Here is an 18,180-nt window from a genome sequence, read left to right on the forward strand (position 1 = left end):
ATATTTTGTTGAGGGTTTTTGGCATCTATGTTCATCAGAGATACTGGTCTGTCGGTTTCTTGTAATGTCTTTGTCTGGTTTTGGTATTAGAGTAATGCTGACCTCATAGATTGAGTAAGGAAATGTTCCCTCTGCTTCTTGCAGAGATTGTAGAGAATTTATATAATTTCTTCTTTAAATGTTTGGTAGAATTCACCAGTGGACCCATCTGGGCCAGATGCTTTCTGTTTTGGAAAGGTATCAGTTACTGATTAAATTTCTTTAATAGATGCAGGCCTATTCACATTGTCTGTTTCTTCTTGTGTGAGTTTTGGCAGATTGCCTTTCAAGGAATTGGTCCATTACATCTAGATTATCAAATTTGTTGGCATAGAGTTGTTCATAGTCTTCCTTTATTATCCTTTTGTTTCTTTCAACACATATTGAGTGAACACCTATCACGTATCAGACTCACCGCAGGTTTTTGTTCTGAGCCACTGTGCCATAAAAAGAACATCGTAAGGGGCATCAGGGTTTGAACAACAGATAATGTAGCCGAACTGGATTTTAAGGTACATGTAGTGGTAAATGGAGGTGGAAAGTCCAGTTGGATCTGTTCTGTGGAAGGCCTTTCATGCTTGCCTGAGGGATTTATTCATAGTGGACAGTGGGGAGCCATTGTTTCAGTTTAGGAATAGTTTGATTCAAACTGTATTTTAGAAAGCTTGCAGGGCTGAGAAAGCTATCAGACATGAAAATCTAATCAGGGTGTAGTTGTAGAAGTTTATTTGTGGTTCCTAGTATGAGAGGACAAATTCCTACATTTCTGTGTATTTTTTCAATCATTATATGCTTAAAAATATGTGGAGGTGGGATAAGGTCTTCAGAATCTTTTGACATTATAAAAGTTCTACTTAACCTCTAGGGAACAGATTAACCTAGGCAATGTATAATTAAGATTTTACTTATAGCACACAGTTATGCTTGTAAAGGTAGAGTTTATGGGGCTTGGCAACTAATTGTAACATGGTAAAGAGGACTCTGAATTGGCTTAGGTGACCAGGAGAAGGGTGACAGCATTGACAGATACTGAAGTCTGGAGGAGAAGCTGTAGAGAATTGTCATTCTTGAAAGGTAGAACTGAATGATATGAAAGAAGTGTTATAGCTGAGACTCTCAGTTCTATTAACGTTATAACTTGGCAAATTCAGGAAGGCTTCTCATCATCAGTACAGTAAGTAGCCTTAAGTTGTCAGGTTCCTTTGGTGAAATTCCACAGCACCTTACACTCTCCTGTCTTAGCACTTAACCACACAGTACTGAAGTGGATTAAGAGCTTTGTGAGGGCAAAGACTGGGTGTTCGTCTTGTTCACTGCTATATCCTCTGCCTAGCACAGTGCTTAGCATTTGAAACAAACTCAGTAATTGTTTATTAACTGATTTTTCAGATGATGGAGGTTTGTTTAAGTCTGTTTTGTGTTTTCCCATTTAGGCTTCCTACTTTTAAAAGTTCTTGTCAGTTTCTGGTAATAATAAACTGAACCATGTGGTTTTTGGTTTTTAGTTTTTTGTTTTTTTTTTTGAGGTACGCGGGCCTCTCACTGTTGTGGCCTCTCCCGTTATGGAGCACAGGCTCCGGACGCGCAGGCTCAGCGGCCATGGCTCACGGGCCCAGCCGCTCCGCGGCATGTGGGATCTTCCCGGACCGGGGCACGAACCCGCATCCCCTGCCTCGGCAGGCGGACTCTCACCCACTGTGCCACCAGGGAAGCCCAAGCCATGTGGTTTAACACAGGTTTTCATCTGTAAGTCCAGGTAGATGTGGGGTGGGAGATGGGAACCACACAGATTTTATTTCGCAGGACAGTTTGAGTATGTTGTGCCATAGGCTGCGTGGCCCGGGACAGAAAGGTCACTAAGATGTAACCTCAGCCCGTAAGTTGTTCACAGTCTGCATGCTGGTCTTCCGTACTGTGATGTGATAAGTGCTGCAGTAGAAGTGGACTCCCTGTGCTCCACAAAATTAGGTGAGAATCGATTTGAAAGAAGGGGAGCAGTTGGCGGTTCAGGTGCCTGAAGAAGGAGGCATTTCAGATTATACCTGATGAGTCTGGGTTAGTAGAGCAAAGGAAGGAGGACGTGTGAAAGAGATGAAAGCGAGATAGCGCATGGCTGTTATGTCAGAGATGCAAACAGTTCCAAAAGATTGGATATGTTTGGGATAGACGCAGAAGATAAAGCCACTGAGAGTGAAGGTGGAATCAGACAATGTAGGGCCCTGTGTGCCATGCTGGTGCTTTCCTCAGTGAATCTAAGCGGGAAAGTAATATCTGATTTGGGTTTTAGAAAACTGCCCTCACATCTTGGTGGACAATGGCTTGAATGGGAAGGTGCTATAGAGTGTTTTCACAGACATGGAATCTTCTGAGCTTCACAACAGTCCTGTTACATGTATATTATTGTCTTCATTTTACAAATAAATAAGTGGACTCAGAAGTTGGAGGACTGAAAGAAAGTTACAGCCACTAAATGGTAGATCTGCAACCAAATCCTGGATTTCTAAAAGCTCTCTCTGATTCTTGCTTTCAACTGCAAGAAACAAAATGCTGCTAATCGTGGCTTAACTAATAATAATAAAGGCACTTTATTATGCATATTAAGTCTGGAGGTAAGTGATTCCAGGTTCATCAGGTATTTAAAGGCAGGGCAAGGGATGGTCTTCCTGCAGTTCTCTTGCCTCCTCTGTCATGGCAATAAGATAAGATGACGGCCACAGCTTCATACATCATTTATTCACAAGAATGTGTCACTAGCAGGGAAGAAAAGACTGGATGGAAAAGAGACTTATTCCGTGACGCTGGAGGGCAAAGTTATTAATATTAAGATCACTGACTTTGGAGGCAGACTCCTTCGTTTGAATTCAAACTCCTCTACTTATTACCTGTATCACCGAACATAATAAAATCTCCCTATCAGGATGGAAAATCTCTGCCTCCCCCCACCACCAGCTTTTGGATGAAACTATGAGTCATGTGCCCACCCTAAATGCTCAAAGAGGAATGAGCTTAGACCAGTCCTAGACTCATATCCTCTGGGGCCGAACAAAGGATGGACCTAACCGTCCAGAGCACACTGCTGCCCACCTAATACCTGAACACAATCCGGGTTCTTTCCACATGGTAGAAGTGGGGGGATAGCTGTTGCACACACTGGGATGTCACCTTGCCCCGTTATATGGCAGTAGATTGTTACAGTGTGTAAGCAGGTTCAGCTATCATTCCGAATTGTTCTTTTGTCTACTTAGGGTACCTGTTGGTCCCCTGTTTGTTGGGGGTGGGTGTTATTTTGTTGTGTAGGGAACTTGGTTTCTTTTTGCCTTGAGTCAGTCATAATGTTCTTTGATTTCCAGAATATCTACCTCATTTGCTCTTCCTGCATAGAAAGTGTGTGCTTTCCTTGCTCATTCCTCTCTTCTTAATATTTGGGTGGCGAAAAGAAATTAAAGACAACTTTAACTACTTTCTCTTGGAAGAGAGAAAGCATTGTTAGTTTAGTGGCTGTGAAGACTCAGTGACAAGGAACTAGTTTTTTATGATATTCCATGGCACTTAATAGCTGTATCTACATTGGATGATAGTTCAGTAAATCAATTTTTTAAAATTCAGTTAGCATATTTTTTTAATACACTAGGTATAGCATATTAGACTAAGTGGCTTCTAGGTTTATGTTTTTTCTGTTTTTTCTGTGTGTGTGAACATAATAAAAGCTCAGTATAGAAAATTTGAGAAAAGTGGAGAACGATAAAGAAGAAAGCCCAGGCAGTAGGGCAGCTTTTAAAACTTTTAGAAGTAAATACAGAATTCAGATTTGAGTGATTATAATGTGACCCAGGTTTTAACTTTGTAGGTGTGAATAGAGTTAGGATACTTGTGTCTATCTTTATTTTCATTAATGGGATTTAGTGCATGCTTTTATGTTGATACCACCTAAAGCACCTTAAGTTATTTACACCTCAAATTTGCCTATAGTCACAGTATAGAATGGTTTCATGAATGTTAAAGTCTATATTAACATGACTTGTCACTTTCTCTCTGAAGCATCATATTCTCGAAAAGATAAAGACCAAAGGAAGCAGCAGGCAATGTGGCGAGTTCCCTCGGATTTAAAGATGCTAAAAAGACTCAAAACTCAAATAGCTGAAGTCCGATGTATGAAAACTGATGTAAAGAATACACTTCCAGAAATAAAAAGCAGCAATGCTGCTTCTGGAGACATGCCGGCAAGCCTTCTTTCTGCTGACCAGGCAGCTCTGGCTGCATGTGGAACCGAAAACTCTAGCAGATTACAGGATTTGGGAATGGAGCTCTTGGCAAAGTCATCAGTTGCCAGTTGTTACATACGAAACTGTAAGTGAAAAAGATCCTATTAGTTTTATTCCTCCATGTGTCATTTGGGAAGCTAGAGGACAGGTTATTTTCAGAATAATAATATTCAAACATCTCCCTCACAATGAATTAAGACTACTAATGCAAACAGCCTTTTCTCCCATCCAAAACTGACTCTGTATATTTTCTGCTGTGTAATAGAGCTAACATTTCTTGGTTGCTTATTCTATGTGGGTCAACAAACAAGACAAAATCCTTAACCTCGTGGATCTTGCATTCATGTATTCATGTGATGGGAATTGGACATTAAAATGTGTAGACAAGTAAAGATAATTTCAGTTGGTAAAAAGTACGTGAAGGAAACAACAGAGTGAGATGGGCAGAGCAAGTGAGGTGTGTGCTGTTCTAGTTAGGGTGGTCAGAAAGTCTCTCAGGAGGCAACAGTTGAACTGATATCTGAAGGTTGAGAAGGTGGTAGCCATGCAGAGATCTGGGGGAAGCATTCTTCAGGGTAAACAGAATGGAAAATGCAAAGTCCCATATAAAGGATTTGCTCTGCATGTTTGAAGGCTTGAAGGAAGACCATTTTGGCTGAACATGGTAAATTAAGCAGAGGTGAGAGTGACAGGAAATAAGTCAAAGAGGTAGGCAGGATCTAGATCAGGTAGGTCTTATAAGACCTCAATAAGGAGTTTGAGTTTTATTCTGATTTTAGGAGAAAATCTCTAGAGAATAAAAATCAGGGGGCTGTTTATGATCTGATATACCGTTTCACAGAGATGACTTTCTTTGTTGTGTGGAGAAGGGTCTGAAAAGGGTTGACAGTGGGAGTTGTGAGACCAGTAAACAGCCTGTAAGAATAGCTTGTGTGAAATAAGGTGACTTATTCTGGAGTTACTACACTGGGTAGGTGGGCTTGCTCATGGTCTTCCAGCCTTTCTTAATTCTCCCAAGGATGGTATATAACTAGTACTACTCTAGATACATAGGACAGAAGTTAATCTATTACATACAATAGATATTTTAGACCAGGAGGGCTCAGTTCTTTCCCACAAACCTGGTAAGAAAGGTTTTAGGGAAAGAAAAAAACTAAGAATGATGTTTCAGTGTTTGGTCTAAGCAACTTAGTGACGGGTGGTGTCATTAATTGAGACACAAATCAAATAAGGAAGAAGCAGGTGTGGGGATTGTTGTGCCATAGGGGCAGGAAGTCGGGCATTCTTTTTTAAACATACTAGGTTTGAGATGTCTGCTAGATACTCTAATAAATATCTCATAGGCAGTTGAGTGCTACATAAGTCTGAAGGATATGGGGTCAAAGCTGGGTATAAACAGTTGAAAGTCAACAGTATCAGATGTTGTTTAAAGCCAGGGGTCAAGTATGAAGGGAATTTAAATGGAGACATTTTGGTTCTGGGCACTTAAATATTTAAAGGCCTGGTAATGAAGGGGAAGCCAGCAAAGGAAGTTGAAAAGAGCAATCGTTAAGGGCAGAGAAAAACTAGAAGAAATGAAATCTCAAAAAAAATTTTTAAATGCATCTCAAAACAGTGGAGTGGTTATATCATTGAGGGGTGTCAAAATGAAGGGCGGGGGACCCTTGGAAGAACCATTTCCATGGAGGGAAGTGAATGCAGAAGTGAATGAGGTGAGAAAGCAGAGCATGTCTGCGCAGCTCCTTCAAGAACCGTCACAGTAAATTGGGTGGTCCCTGGAGGGGTTGTGGAGTCAGGGAGGAGTTTGTTATCTGTGTGTTGTTTTCTTTCATTTTCTTAAACGTATATGCTTTTCTTACCTGGGTTTTTTTTGGTGGTAAATATACATAACATAGAATTTACCATTTTAACTATTTTTAACTGTACAATTTAGCGGCATTAAGTACATTCACACTGTTGTGCAACCATCATCACTATTCACCTCCAGAACGTTCTCACCATCCCAAACTGAGATTCTGTATCCTTCGGACAGTAACTGGGCATTCCCCCTTTCCCTACCCTCTGGTAACTACTAGTATACTTCCTGTTTCTATAAACTTGACTATTCTAGATATCTCATATAAGTGGAATCATACAATATTTGTCTTTTTGTGTCTGACTTATTTCACTTTAGCATAATTTCTTCCGTGTTCATCCGTATTGTATCAAGTGTCAGACATTCATTTCTTTTTCAGGCCAAGTAATATTCCCTTGTATGTATGTATATACTACATTATGTTTACCCATTCATCTGTTGATGGGCATTTGGGTTGTTTCCACTTTTTGGCTGTCATGAATAATGCAGCTATGAACACGTGTGTGCAAATATCTGTTCAAGTCTCTGCTTTCAATTTTTTTGGGTATATACCTAGAGTGGGATTGCTGGTTCATACGCTCATTGTGTTTAATTAAAAAAAATTTTTTTTTAATCATGATAAATGTCACCACATTTTGTTAAACGAAAATCACCATCTTCACCTTTGTAAGTGTACCTATCAGTGGCATTAAGTCCTTGCACGTTGTTGTGCCAGCAGCACCACCATCCCTCTATAGAAATTTTTTTATATCTTGCAAAACTGAGTCTCTGTACCTATTAAACGGTAGCTCTCCCTTCTTCCTCCCCCCATCTCCTGGCAGCAACCATTTTGCTTTCTGTCTGTATGAATTTGATTACTCTGGGTGCCTCATATAAGTGAAAACATAGAGTATTTGCCCTTTTGTGGTTGACGTATTTCACTTGGCATAAGCTTCTCAGGGTTCAACCATGTTGTACCATTCAGTGCAAATATCTGTTCAAGAATAGATATTTCTTGAACAGACACAAGGAATATCTTGTGGGATGCTGATATTCTCTTCCTTTTTATGGCTGCATAATATTCCACTGTGTGTGTGTATACTCATTTGTTTACCCATTCATCTTTTGATGGATACTTGGGTTGACCATGTATATGAGGATTTATTTCTGGGCTCTCCATATGTGTGTTTATTAAAATGGGATATATTAATGCTTGGTACTGATGGCAATAATACAGTAGAGATGAATAGGAAAGGGGATAATTGCCAAATACATAGGATTCTCTTAAATAAAGTTGAAAATATAATAGGAAAAATGAGTAAAGGTTATGATTAGGTTGTTAACATAAGTAGAAATACAAAAAGGCAGTAAATGTATGAAAAGATACTCAACCATATCTAGTTGTCAAGGAAATGAAAATTTAAAACCAAAAGAAATAATGCTTTTTGGATGGACTTTTGCAAAAAGTTTTTGTTACATATGTCTGTAGATACTTCCCCTGTTGTCACTTGTTTTTGTTTTCTGCTAAACGTGAAATTTTAAATTTTTAAATTTCAAGGTCTATTAATAGTATTCATGGTTTGGGGATTTAGTGTTTTTATTTGGAAGGCCTTTTCAACTCCAGGTTTATAAAGACAACACTTATTTTCTTGGTTCTATTTTTGTTTTTTAACTTTTTTACATTTAGGTCATTATTCCAAATGTAATTTGTTTTTTTTCCATGATGGTGTGTGAGGTAATAAGTTCAGTGACCCTCCCCCCTGCCCAACCCACCCACCCAAACGCAACATGTTTTTTGAAGAATCTACTCTGTTCAACAATATGGAACTCATCCTTTATATTATAGACCAAATTGCCGTATTTACATAGTTCTGTTTTTAAATTCATTCATAGAGGTTGAACCAGGTGAAATTGCCAATATGAGACTTTTTGTTTGTTTGTTTCTGGCCACACCACTCGGCTTGCAGGATTTTAGTTCCCTGACCAGGGATTGAACCTGAGCCCCCTGCAATAGAAGCACAGAGTCCTAACCACTGGAATGCCAGGGAATTCCCAAGAAACCATTTTCTTTCTTTCTTTCTTTTTAATATTTATTTATTTATGTGTGGTTGCATCGGGTCTTAGTTGCGGTGTGCGGGATATTTCATTGCGGCACACAGGCTCTTTGTTGTGGCATGCGGGCTTCTCTCTAGTTGTGGCACGCGGACTCCAGAGTGCATGGGCTCTGTAGTTGCGCACGCGGGATTAGTTGCCCCTCAGCATGTGGGATCTTAGTTCCCTGACCAGGTATCGAACCCGTGTCCCCTGCATTGGAAGGCGGATTCTTCTTCTTTTTTTTTTTTTTTTTTTTTTTTTTTTTGCGGTACGCGGGCCTCTCACTGTTGTGGCCTCTCCCGTTGCGGAGCACAGGCTCTGGACGCGCAGGCTCAGCGGCCATGGCTCACGGGCCCAGCCACTCCGCGGCATGTGGTATCTTCCCGGACCGGGGCACGAACCCGTGTCCCCTGCATCGGCAGGCGGACTCTCAACCACTGCGCCACCAGGGAAGCCCGGTACCACTTTTTGTTTGATCTACTCATCAGTTGATGAGGACTTGGATTTTTTTTTTCCCACTTTTTAGCTACTATGAATAATGATGCTATGAACATTTTTCATGTACAGTTTTTTGTGGGGACATATGTTTTTATTTAAGTATATGCTTAGGAGTGGAATTGCTGGATTATATGAGAACTATGTTTAACTTTTTGAGGCACAGCCATACTGTTTCCAAAGCAGCTGCACCATTTTACATTCTTCAACAGTATATAGGGTTCCAATTTCTCCATATCCTTATCAACACTTATTATTGTCCATCTTTTCTTTTTCTTTGCCCATTGAATTATCTTGGCCTCCTTGTCAAAAATTAATTAACCATAAATGTAAGAGTTTATTTCTGGACCCTCAGTTCTGTTCCATTGGTCTATACTTCTGTCTTCACACCAGTACCACAATCTTGAATACTATAGTTTTATGGCAAGTTGTGAAATCATAAGTGTGAGTCCTCCATGCAAGAGTGTTTTGGGGTATTATGGATCTTTTGCATTTTTCTATGAATTTTAGGATCAGCTTGTCAATTTCTGCAAAAAAAAAAAGACAGTTGGAATTTTTATAGGGATTGTGTTGAATCTGTATTGCAGATCAAGTTTGGGAGTATTGCCATGTTAACAATATTAAGTCTTCCAGTTAATGAACACAGAATATTTTTCCTTTTTTCTTTATTTTCTCTCAAAAATATACAGTTCTTAACATTTCTTTGTTAAATTTTTCCCTAAGTATTTTATTCTATTTGATGCTATTGTAAATGGAATTGTTTTCTTAATTTCATTCTCGGATTGTTCTTTGCTGATGTATAAAAAGTCAGTTGATTGTTGATCTTATATCCTACTACCTTGTTGAACCCGTTTATTACCTTTTGTTTTTTGTGGTACGCGGGCCCCTCACTCCTGTGGCCTCTCCCGTTGCGGAGCACAGGCTCCGGACGCACAGGCTCGGTGGCCATGGCTCATGGGCCCAGCCGCTCCACGGCATGTGGAATCCTCCCGGACCGGGGCACGAACCTGCGTCCCCTGCATCAGCAGGCAGACTCTCAACCACTGTGCCACCAGGGAAGCCCTATTACCTTTTAATGCATCTCTTCTGCTTTCTTTTTATTTCTTTTTATCATTTTTCCATCTCCTTGAATTTATGCACGTTAGGCCATTTAGTTTCAGTTTTTTCTAATTCTTTTTTTTTTAAGAAACTACTCTTTATTTTAGACAACTTCATAGAATTATTTTCACACGTCCCCACTTTTTACCTTTTATCCTCTTAGTTGAAAAGTCTTGACAGAGGTGAAAGAAAAATCACAGAGGGTAAACTTTGCAGCAGTAACGAAGTGCTTCCCCCCAACTACAGCTAACCGTTTCCGCAAACTGGCATTCTGCAGAACAGTCTTCCAAAAAGTGTTGCTAGGTTTTCATGGGATAAGGGAGTGGGGGCTAAGACGTCCATGCTCAAATAGTGTGGGAAACGGTAGATTAAGTTTAGTCTTCTGTACTGTAACAGGAATTCTCAGAGTCCTTAATATTCTAAGGTGGGTTGATCTTCAAGAGGAGAAAAGGGATATGGGATACTCCCTAAGCTTTTTAAGCAAACAGTCTTTTTTTCACAGAACACAGCAGAAGCAGCTTGAACTGCGCAATAATCTCAGATTTTTTGAGACGGAAGTTAGAAAGCCTGATCTCTTCACATTTTTCCTCCCATTCTTTGCTAATGCCGGCAATAGAGTGACTCCAGAATCCAGACCACTAGTCATATTTAGAAAGGACAGGTTCATCAGGGATGGAATGGAAAGAACCAACTACCTCCTCCTTTTTCATTTTACATCTTTCTTGAAACCTCCCCCTCCCCGTCTAAGTTAAGCAATACTTACACTTCCTCTCTTAAGCAATCCTCGGCTGCTATTTCCCTCCTTTTGTGACAGAGCAACTAATTCATCACTACCTGAGGAGACAAAAAAAGTGCTACCAAGGCAAGATGGTGGGCTGCCGGAATTTGTCTAATAATAGCTAAAACACCACAGAAAGCAGCACACTCAAAGAGAGGAGGACAGCCTCAAGAGATAATGTGGACACATCATCCAAGCGATACTTTTCCAAGCACTGGTCAAATCTCCACCAGCACAACTGAGAAAGCATTTATGTGAATACCTCAGGCCTGGGTACTGGCCTCTTGGTTTGAGATGTGGCTAGATTTTCCTGAGAAAGGCATCTGCCTTAGATTCTATCTCATTGGTTTAGTTTGTTCAGTCTCTTCCGGGCCTGGGCACAGTTCTGCGACTGACCTGCAGCAAACTCCTAATTCCTAAAACAGTCTGACCACATCAAAGGGTTGTAAAACAATCTCCATGGTTATTAGCTAATTAAACTTGCATTCAACACCATGTGCTGATAGGATGAGGCAAAGGATAAGATTGCAATCTGGGGTCTTTCCAAGCAGGGCATGTTAGATGGTGACAAGAGAAGGATTAGTTGCTAGCTGGATCTGAGCTCAGGCTTGGGCATGGAGGGAACTGGTTTGGAAGTGTGAGGGGCTCCCTGAGCTCTGGTGCAAACTACAAGGGTTTCAGTCAAGGAAGGGTATGATGTGGGCATAAAACCACGCTTCAGACAGTTGAAGATGGTCCCCTTTGAGAGCCAGGAACACCAGCTGTCCTGCGTTGTCCATTGCCTTTAGCCCCATGCGGTTCTGTGTGTACAGGGTGCTCTCCTGTAAGGGAATGGTTTCCTTGGCTTGGCCACTTCTGTAAAATCCAAACCACTCAGAATCCACGGGGTCCACAATGGAATCATTGAGGAATTTCACCACCACAAACTTCTTCAGGGCCATCAGGTTTTTCTTGTCGGACTCATTGACACCTCTCTCCTGATTAATACCTGCCAAGAAGATGCTGTAGTTGCTATGTCCCCCTTTATGGGATTGTGCCAATATTCTGCTTGCACCAGGCATTCTTGTATAGCTTTGTTGTAAGCTCCAGCATTCAGTGTTTTTCTGATCAAGTCACAGATGTGAAAGCTCTCTCCTGGGCACTGAGGGAGTCAAAAAACACCTTGATGTTGTCCCCCAACTGAGATGAGATTGATCATAGGAGGTGATGAGCGTCTCTGAGCCACTGCCCTCAGAAATTGGCCTCCCTGGGAGAATCCCATAGCATTGTAGCCTTGCTGCAATTTGGGATCCTTAGCAAGAATCTGACACACCGTTTTTACTTGGGAGTTGACATTCAAAAAGAAGCTGTTCTCCACATCCTCTACCAGGATCTTCCCAATCTCTAAAGATAAGACGTAAATTCCAGGTATTTTCTTCTCGACCATTTGTTTAACAGCGCCCATGCTTAAGAGATTACAACAGCTGTCTCCCATTCCATGCCAGATCACTAGGGGCAATGGCGCTGGCAGGTCGAGATGCCCCAGCGCCAGGGATGTGCAGGACCCCGGCAGGAAAGTGAGAGCCCTAATTAATTCATTTTAAGGCTATACATTTTCCTCTAATTACTGTTTTAGCCACAAACATCTTGAAGTATTATAATTGTGGCTTGTTTCTAATTTAGCGTTCATTTCTTTTTAATCCAATAATGTTTTCCAGTTTCCAAGTGTTTTGGTGGTTATTGTTCTGTTGTTAATACTTAGTTTAATTAAACTGAGATTAGAGTTCATGTCTGGTATGATTCTTCTTTTGGAGTTCGCTGATAATTTTCTACTTTTGTAAGTTGAGACCGTTCCACAAGCAGCAAGATAGGAATACCTTTGGCATAAAACCCCAAATAAACCAGTTGGGACCAGAGTGTTCTGTTTAGTTTTAGACACAGTAGATGGGAACACCTTTCATGGATGATAAGGTTAAATCTTTCTCTGACTGCCTAGGTAATAAGTTCTGTGCTATTTTATCATAATCAGAAATGTTTTAAAATGTCTTTACAGCCACAAATAAGAAGAGTAATTCAACCAAGCCAGCTCGGTCCAGCATAGCAGGTAGTCTGTCACTTCGAAGAGCAGTAGACTCTGGGGAAAATAGCCGTTCAAAGGGAGACTGTCAAACTCTGTCTGAAGGTAAGTTTGGAGAGTTCAGAATGTGATTTTGGTGGGTAGATGTCTGTTACTCGAAATTGATCTTATGGTATAGCTTTAGACCTCTAAAGGCACGAAAAATGCTGAAACTCAATTTGAAAGTTCCTTGATCACACAGAACAGACCCATCAGTAAGAACGTGCAGCCATTAGACTCCATATTCTGGAGCCCTGAATCTTAAATAGCTGGCAACAAAAAGACTAGGATATATTTTTAAATTGTTTTTGAGTTTTCCCACAGTTTAAAAATATATGTATAGTGAGATCTCCTAACGTGGCAACTAGAGAGAGAACTTTTTGTTTGTTTGCCTTCTTTCTGAATATCCCCTTCATTTTTTGTAGGCTCCCCAGGAAGCTCTCAGTCTGGGAGCAGGCACAGTTCTCCTCGAGCCTTGACACATGGCAGTATCGGTGACATTCTGCCAAAATCTGAAGACCGGCAGTGTCAAGCTTTGGATTCAGATGCTGTTGTGGTTGCAGTTTTCAGTGGCTTACCTACTATTGAAAAAAGGAGAAAAATGGTCACCTTGGGGTAAATTAAGTTCTTTTGTTTATGTAATGGAATAAGAGCTAATAGTTTTGTTTGGCACTTTAAGTCTACAACGTAATGAACATAATACATTTCTAGTTTGTTAATTTTTTAGCAGACAGTTTATTTGTTGTATTAAGATGTAACTTTTCAAGCATCAGAGACCTTAACTTTTTTCTTTCTTAACAGAATGAGATAGTACCAGAAGTTCCGTTTAAATACATTAGAGCTCATTTTCACTGAAGTTAGGATAATAATGTTATATAACCTTGGGTGACCTCTGCCTTGTGACATTTTTGGGTCAACTTTTTTTTCCATCTGTCCCATATTTTTCAAAGACATTTGTGCTATGCTATATTATGTCCCATAGGTCTTTTACATGAATTTTGTATAGAACAAAGCACTTCTGGCGATTTTATTTTAAAACTGCTTTTCTGCTTTCATCTCACCTTTTTTTTCCCTTTTATGAAAGTGTCCTCAAAACACATAGTTGGAATTTCCCCAAAGGATATATATATATATATATATATATATATATATATATATATATATATGGTTATCAGTACCTTTATCTCTCTCCCAGGAAACATAAACTCAAATCCCAGTCAGGTCACCCAGTCGATATTGTCAATTAAACTTCCATCCATTTAAAAGAGAGTGATTATGGAATGTATTGTCTGTGAATGTGCTAGGTGAACCATTAATATCCATCTGCTGATCTATTATATGGATATTAAATACATTTCTAATTTTAAACAATGGAATAATTCTACCTTGGAGGCTTTGAAAAGAACTTTGAATTAAATTTAGAGAAAGATTAATATCCCTTAAGTTTACTTAATTGTATAGTTTTAAGATCTGGATAATTACCAAATCTAATAGGACAGCTGGTGGCTGTTTTCTGTTTTAGCTCAAGTTTAAGCAGTGGAAGGGTGTTACAATCATTGGAGATTGTCTTGTCCTCCCCATTTCCTAGCCTGGTTTTATACATGTTCCTTTCAAGATGAAGCTGCAACTAGTTTTTATATTTTGTTAATGGAGATTTATATCTGCCTTTAGTCATAAAGATTAAATGTGTACGAATGTGCACTTTTTTCTAGATTGTAAAATCCTGTATAAATGTGTAAAGCTCATAGCTACAACCCTCATTTTACAGTTAATTATACTGCCAACCTGGGTCATGTGGTGTTTTCCAGCTTGTGTTTTTTTTCCTTGCCTGATTTAAGGTAGTGTAAGCAAAAATTTTAAATGCTAGTAATAAATGGTTCAAAAATGGAAGTTAAAAAAAAGAATATTAAGTTAAAATTTCCCCATCTTTGTCTCCTTTCTGCTTTGTTTTCCAGCCTTCTGCCCACACACATGCCTGCTGTTTTTAATGTTTTGTATATGCTGTCTTCTCAGCTTTCATGTGTATTTAAGCAATATTTAAGTGACCATATAGCTTTTTTAATACAAAAGGTGCACCTTGTTTTCTCACTCAGTATACCTCAAAAGTCTTTCCATATTGGTGAGAACATGTTATTAAGGACTTCTATTTAGATTTAGTTTCAAATTGGAATTCTTATTGAGATAATTGTAGATTCACATGCAATTATAAGAAAGAATAGAGAGAGCCTGTGTACCTTATCCAGTTTCCCCTAATTATAACATTTTGCAAAACGCTGATATATTATCACAACCAGGATATTGACATGGATGCAATCTACCACTTTATAACCTTTCATTGTGAGTCTTCTAGTGAATCTTTTAAAAGTAAAACTTGAAATTTAGTATTAAACACCAGTGCCCTATACCCTACTTAGTTTGCTCAGTTTCTGGACAGGAAAAAAATCTAGATTATTGTATCAGTGACTAGTTGTACAAGAATATCAGGTTATTTTCTCCCTCTTTGAGGACTAGTGTTAAAGGAGGTCGTCTGGAAGGAATGCAAATGACTGATTTGGAAAATAATTCTGAAACTGGGGAATTACAACCTATACTACCTGAAGGAGCTTCAGTTGCCCCAGAGGAAGGTAAGGAATGATAAAGTCATAGTTGGCGGGAGGCGAAATAATCATCTTTTTTTGGTGGTGGTCAGAAGTGGTTGGTTTAATAAAACAGTTACTGAGATGTTATCTACTGGCTGACATGCTTGATCTGAAAACAGCATTCGTCGTGCCACTGAGTTTGATTTACTAGGACATTAAGCACAGTGGAAGGCAAAATGGATAATTGACTACATAAAAGGACATCTTACTAGAACAGGCATTTACAGGGGGAAAGTCTGCAGATACTTCATTCGCTCATTCATTAAATGTGTTATGCTACCTACATGATAGGCATTGAAGTTTTGCTAGATATGAAAAGATTAAGTTGGATATGTTCAGTGTCTTACGGGAAAAACATGCCCCAAAACAACTAATTAGAATATTAAATGTTAAGTACCTCATCTTTTAAAGTCAGTCTTGATTAATGTTTATAGATTACTTTGCTCTTTTAGAAGGATTCCAAACGTTAACCGTTTAAAACATCCTTTATGGTAACCGACTTCTGCTCTGCCGGTTCATTCTCACATTTCTAGTGTTTGTCTACATGCTCTTCCAGGTACATTATTCTTTATCTGAAAGCGTCAAAGACTTTTTTGTAATTTTGAGTTAACAGAAGGTGCTTGAAACAAGGCTATATGTGTTGCCCTTGCTTGTCCTTCGTATGTTAGCAGAAAAGCATGTCAGCTTTATTAATGATATTTGACACTGAGATTTTTCATTTCTTAGTGAAACTCTGCCACCTACCACCTCTGCACTTATTTGAATTTCAACGATTGATGAATTGTAGCTCAGAGCATATATAAAAGGTGCCAGCATCTACCTCTGACTGCTCTGTGAGTGTGTGGGGGTGGTGGCATTTTCAGGTTTTTCAGTTAAAGAACACTAAACATTTTGGTCTTCCATCTTAGTTGGTGCTCCTGTGGTGGGCAGCATTATTTCAGTAGAAATTAAATGGAAAGGATTTTTAAAGTGAAGTGTTGATTGTTAAAACAACAGGAAAAAATATATTATGATTGATCTTTATAGAAAGGACCTATAAGGATTAGCTAGTAGGGCTTAGCTAATCTCCATGTATTTATACATACTGATTATAGATTGTAGTGGCTTAAATTGTTTTAGCATGTGCTGGAATTATAGGCTCCTTCTATTTATGCACCATTTGTGAAATGCTTCTAATTTGTCTGGCATTGTTTTGATGCTGGTGGTAAAGTAATTCCTGAACCTACTGTTTAGTTCAGGGTTTCTCTACTTTGGTGCCATTGACATTTTGGGCCAGGTGATTCTTTGTATTAGGGGCCTGCCCTGTGCATTGTAGAATGTTTAGCAGCCTTCTTGGCTTTTAACCACTAGGTGCCAGTAGTACCTCCTCTGAATTACAGTAACCAAAAATGTCTCAAGACATTGCCAAATGTCCCCTGGGAGGCAAAATCATCCCCAGTTGAGAACCACTGGTTGAGTTGAAAACTCAAACCAGGGGTGACAACTCCTTAAGAATCACTTGCCAGAGTGGGTCGTAGTTACAAATGGGAGCAAGTTGTTCTCAAGTATGCTGGGTATGTGTTGGTGGTGGTGGGAAGGGAGCAGGGAGAGCAATTGAAGACCAAAAAACAGGTGTTAGAGACCAGTTAATAGCCCATTATAATATGGAATGATGAGTGCTGTGATGGGGTATATAGGGAGCTCAACTACCAGGTACGTAATAATAAAAATAATAGATAATATTTGCAAGCCCTCATTAGTTATTAAGACTGCTAAAGACTTTACCAGTATTATGTTTTCTCAGTACAGACCTACATGGTTACTTTATTAAATTGATTTTACAGATGAGCAGGCTGAGGCCTAGAGATGTAACTTCCCTTACTCAAAGTCACAGAGCCAATGCTCTTAACTATCACCTCTCTACTAACTTAGTCCACACTTGGAAAGATCATCCTAAGGGATGAGTATGAGTTAGTATGAGTTGTGAAGACTGGTGAAAGATGAGGCCAGAGTGGAGGCAGAGGTCAGATCATGAGGAATTATACTGTATGTCTAGCTAGAATTTGGACTTTGTCCTTTGAATGGAATATAAGCAAGGAGTGAAATAATAAAATTATGTTTCAAAATTCCTACTCTAGCTGAGTTGGGGGCTGGGAATGGGGTGTGGAACTCTGGGGACAGGAAGACTGGTAAAAGGAGAATGTTAAATTAAACTTGGACTTTTAAATTTCAGCCTTCATCTCATAAATTCACATTTTCTCAGCAGTTTTTCTATGTAAATAGCTAGTTAGCACCAAAAAACCCCATAAGTTTTGACATTAGTTCCATTTCTTTTTTTAAAGCTAATCATTAACAGCTTATTCTAAACTGGAGAAAGGTCATTTGCTTGGCCACATTTAGGATCTGCTCTGCACTTTCAAGTCTTTGAATCTGAGATTTAGTGCTGTCAGTGTTGCTCAGTAACACATTTTTTCTTACGTAAGGAGTGTTGTAGTGATGCAAAGCACCTAGAACTCAATAAGAAAAGTTACTGGAAACATGCAAATCAGTAGTGCCAGGAAAGTCCACTATTGCAATTTGTTGGTATCTAAACAGCTTATTTACCACTAGAGTCCCAGGATAGGCAGTGAGGAGACTAATTGATAAGGCTGGAAGAGGGGAATAGGTAAACTAAAGGAGCTCTGTGCCTTTTGAAATTTGCTTTGTGAGAGGAGAATGGGGCCTTACTTACTGCTGTGGGTATATTCTATCATCAGCAGGAGCCAGTTCTCAAGAAAACCTTCATTTTTTGCACCGGTAAGCCTTGGTGAAAAGTTGAGTGGGGTTGTCTTACATCTGTGCTTAGGAATAACGAGCCTCTTTAGTCT

General features: G+C 39.4%; 1 protein-coding gene and 1 pseudogene across 7 annotated transcripts in view; one reads left to right on the forward strand and one right to left on the reverse strand.

Annotated features, from left to right (window-relative positions):
- Window positions 1-18,180, forward strand: part of TRIM37 (tripartite motif containing 37) — a gene marked incomplete at both ends in the record, with an annotated part of 147,861 nt that overhangs the window by 83,524 nt on the left and 46,157 nt on the right. For 5 of the 6 annotated variants that reach the window (XM_079726308.1, XM_079726307.1, XM_079726311.1 and 2 more), the window contains 4 exons: window positions 4,078-4,386; window positions 12,633-12,761; window positions 13,121-13,310; window positions 15,201-15,319. In XM_079726308.1, coding sequence (XP_079582434.1) covers window positions 4,078-4,386; window positions 12,633-12,761; window positions 13,121-13,310; window positions 15,201-15,319 — 747 coding nt within the window. The remainder of the gene's footprint in view (window positions 1-4,077; window positions 4,387-12,632; window positions 12,762-13,120; window positions 13,311-15,200; window positions 15,320-18,180) is intronic. The other variant, XM_079726312.1, reaches the window with a different exon arrangement.
- LOC307067460 (palmitoyl-protein thioesterase 1-like) lies at window positions 11,278-12,269 on the reverse strand (annotated as a pseudogene). Its single transcript has 2 exons — window positions 12,208-12,269; window positions 11,278-12,165 (listed from the first exon to the last, which is right to left on the reverse strand). The product of its transcript is annotated as a palmitoyl-protein thioesterase 1-like (transcript).

Source organism: Hyperoodon ampullatus (genome assembly GCF_949752795.1).
Source record: "Hyperoodon ampullatus genome assembly, chromosome: 19".
Classification (NCBI taxonomy): Eukaryota; Metazoa; Chordata; class Mammalia; order Artiodactyla; family Ziphiidae; genus Hyperoodon; species Hyperoodon ampullatus.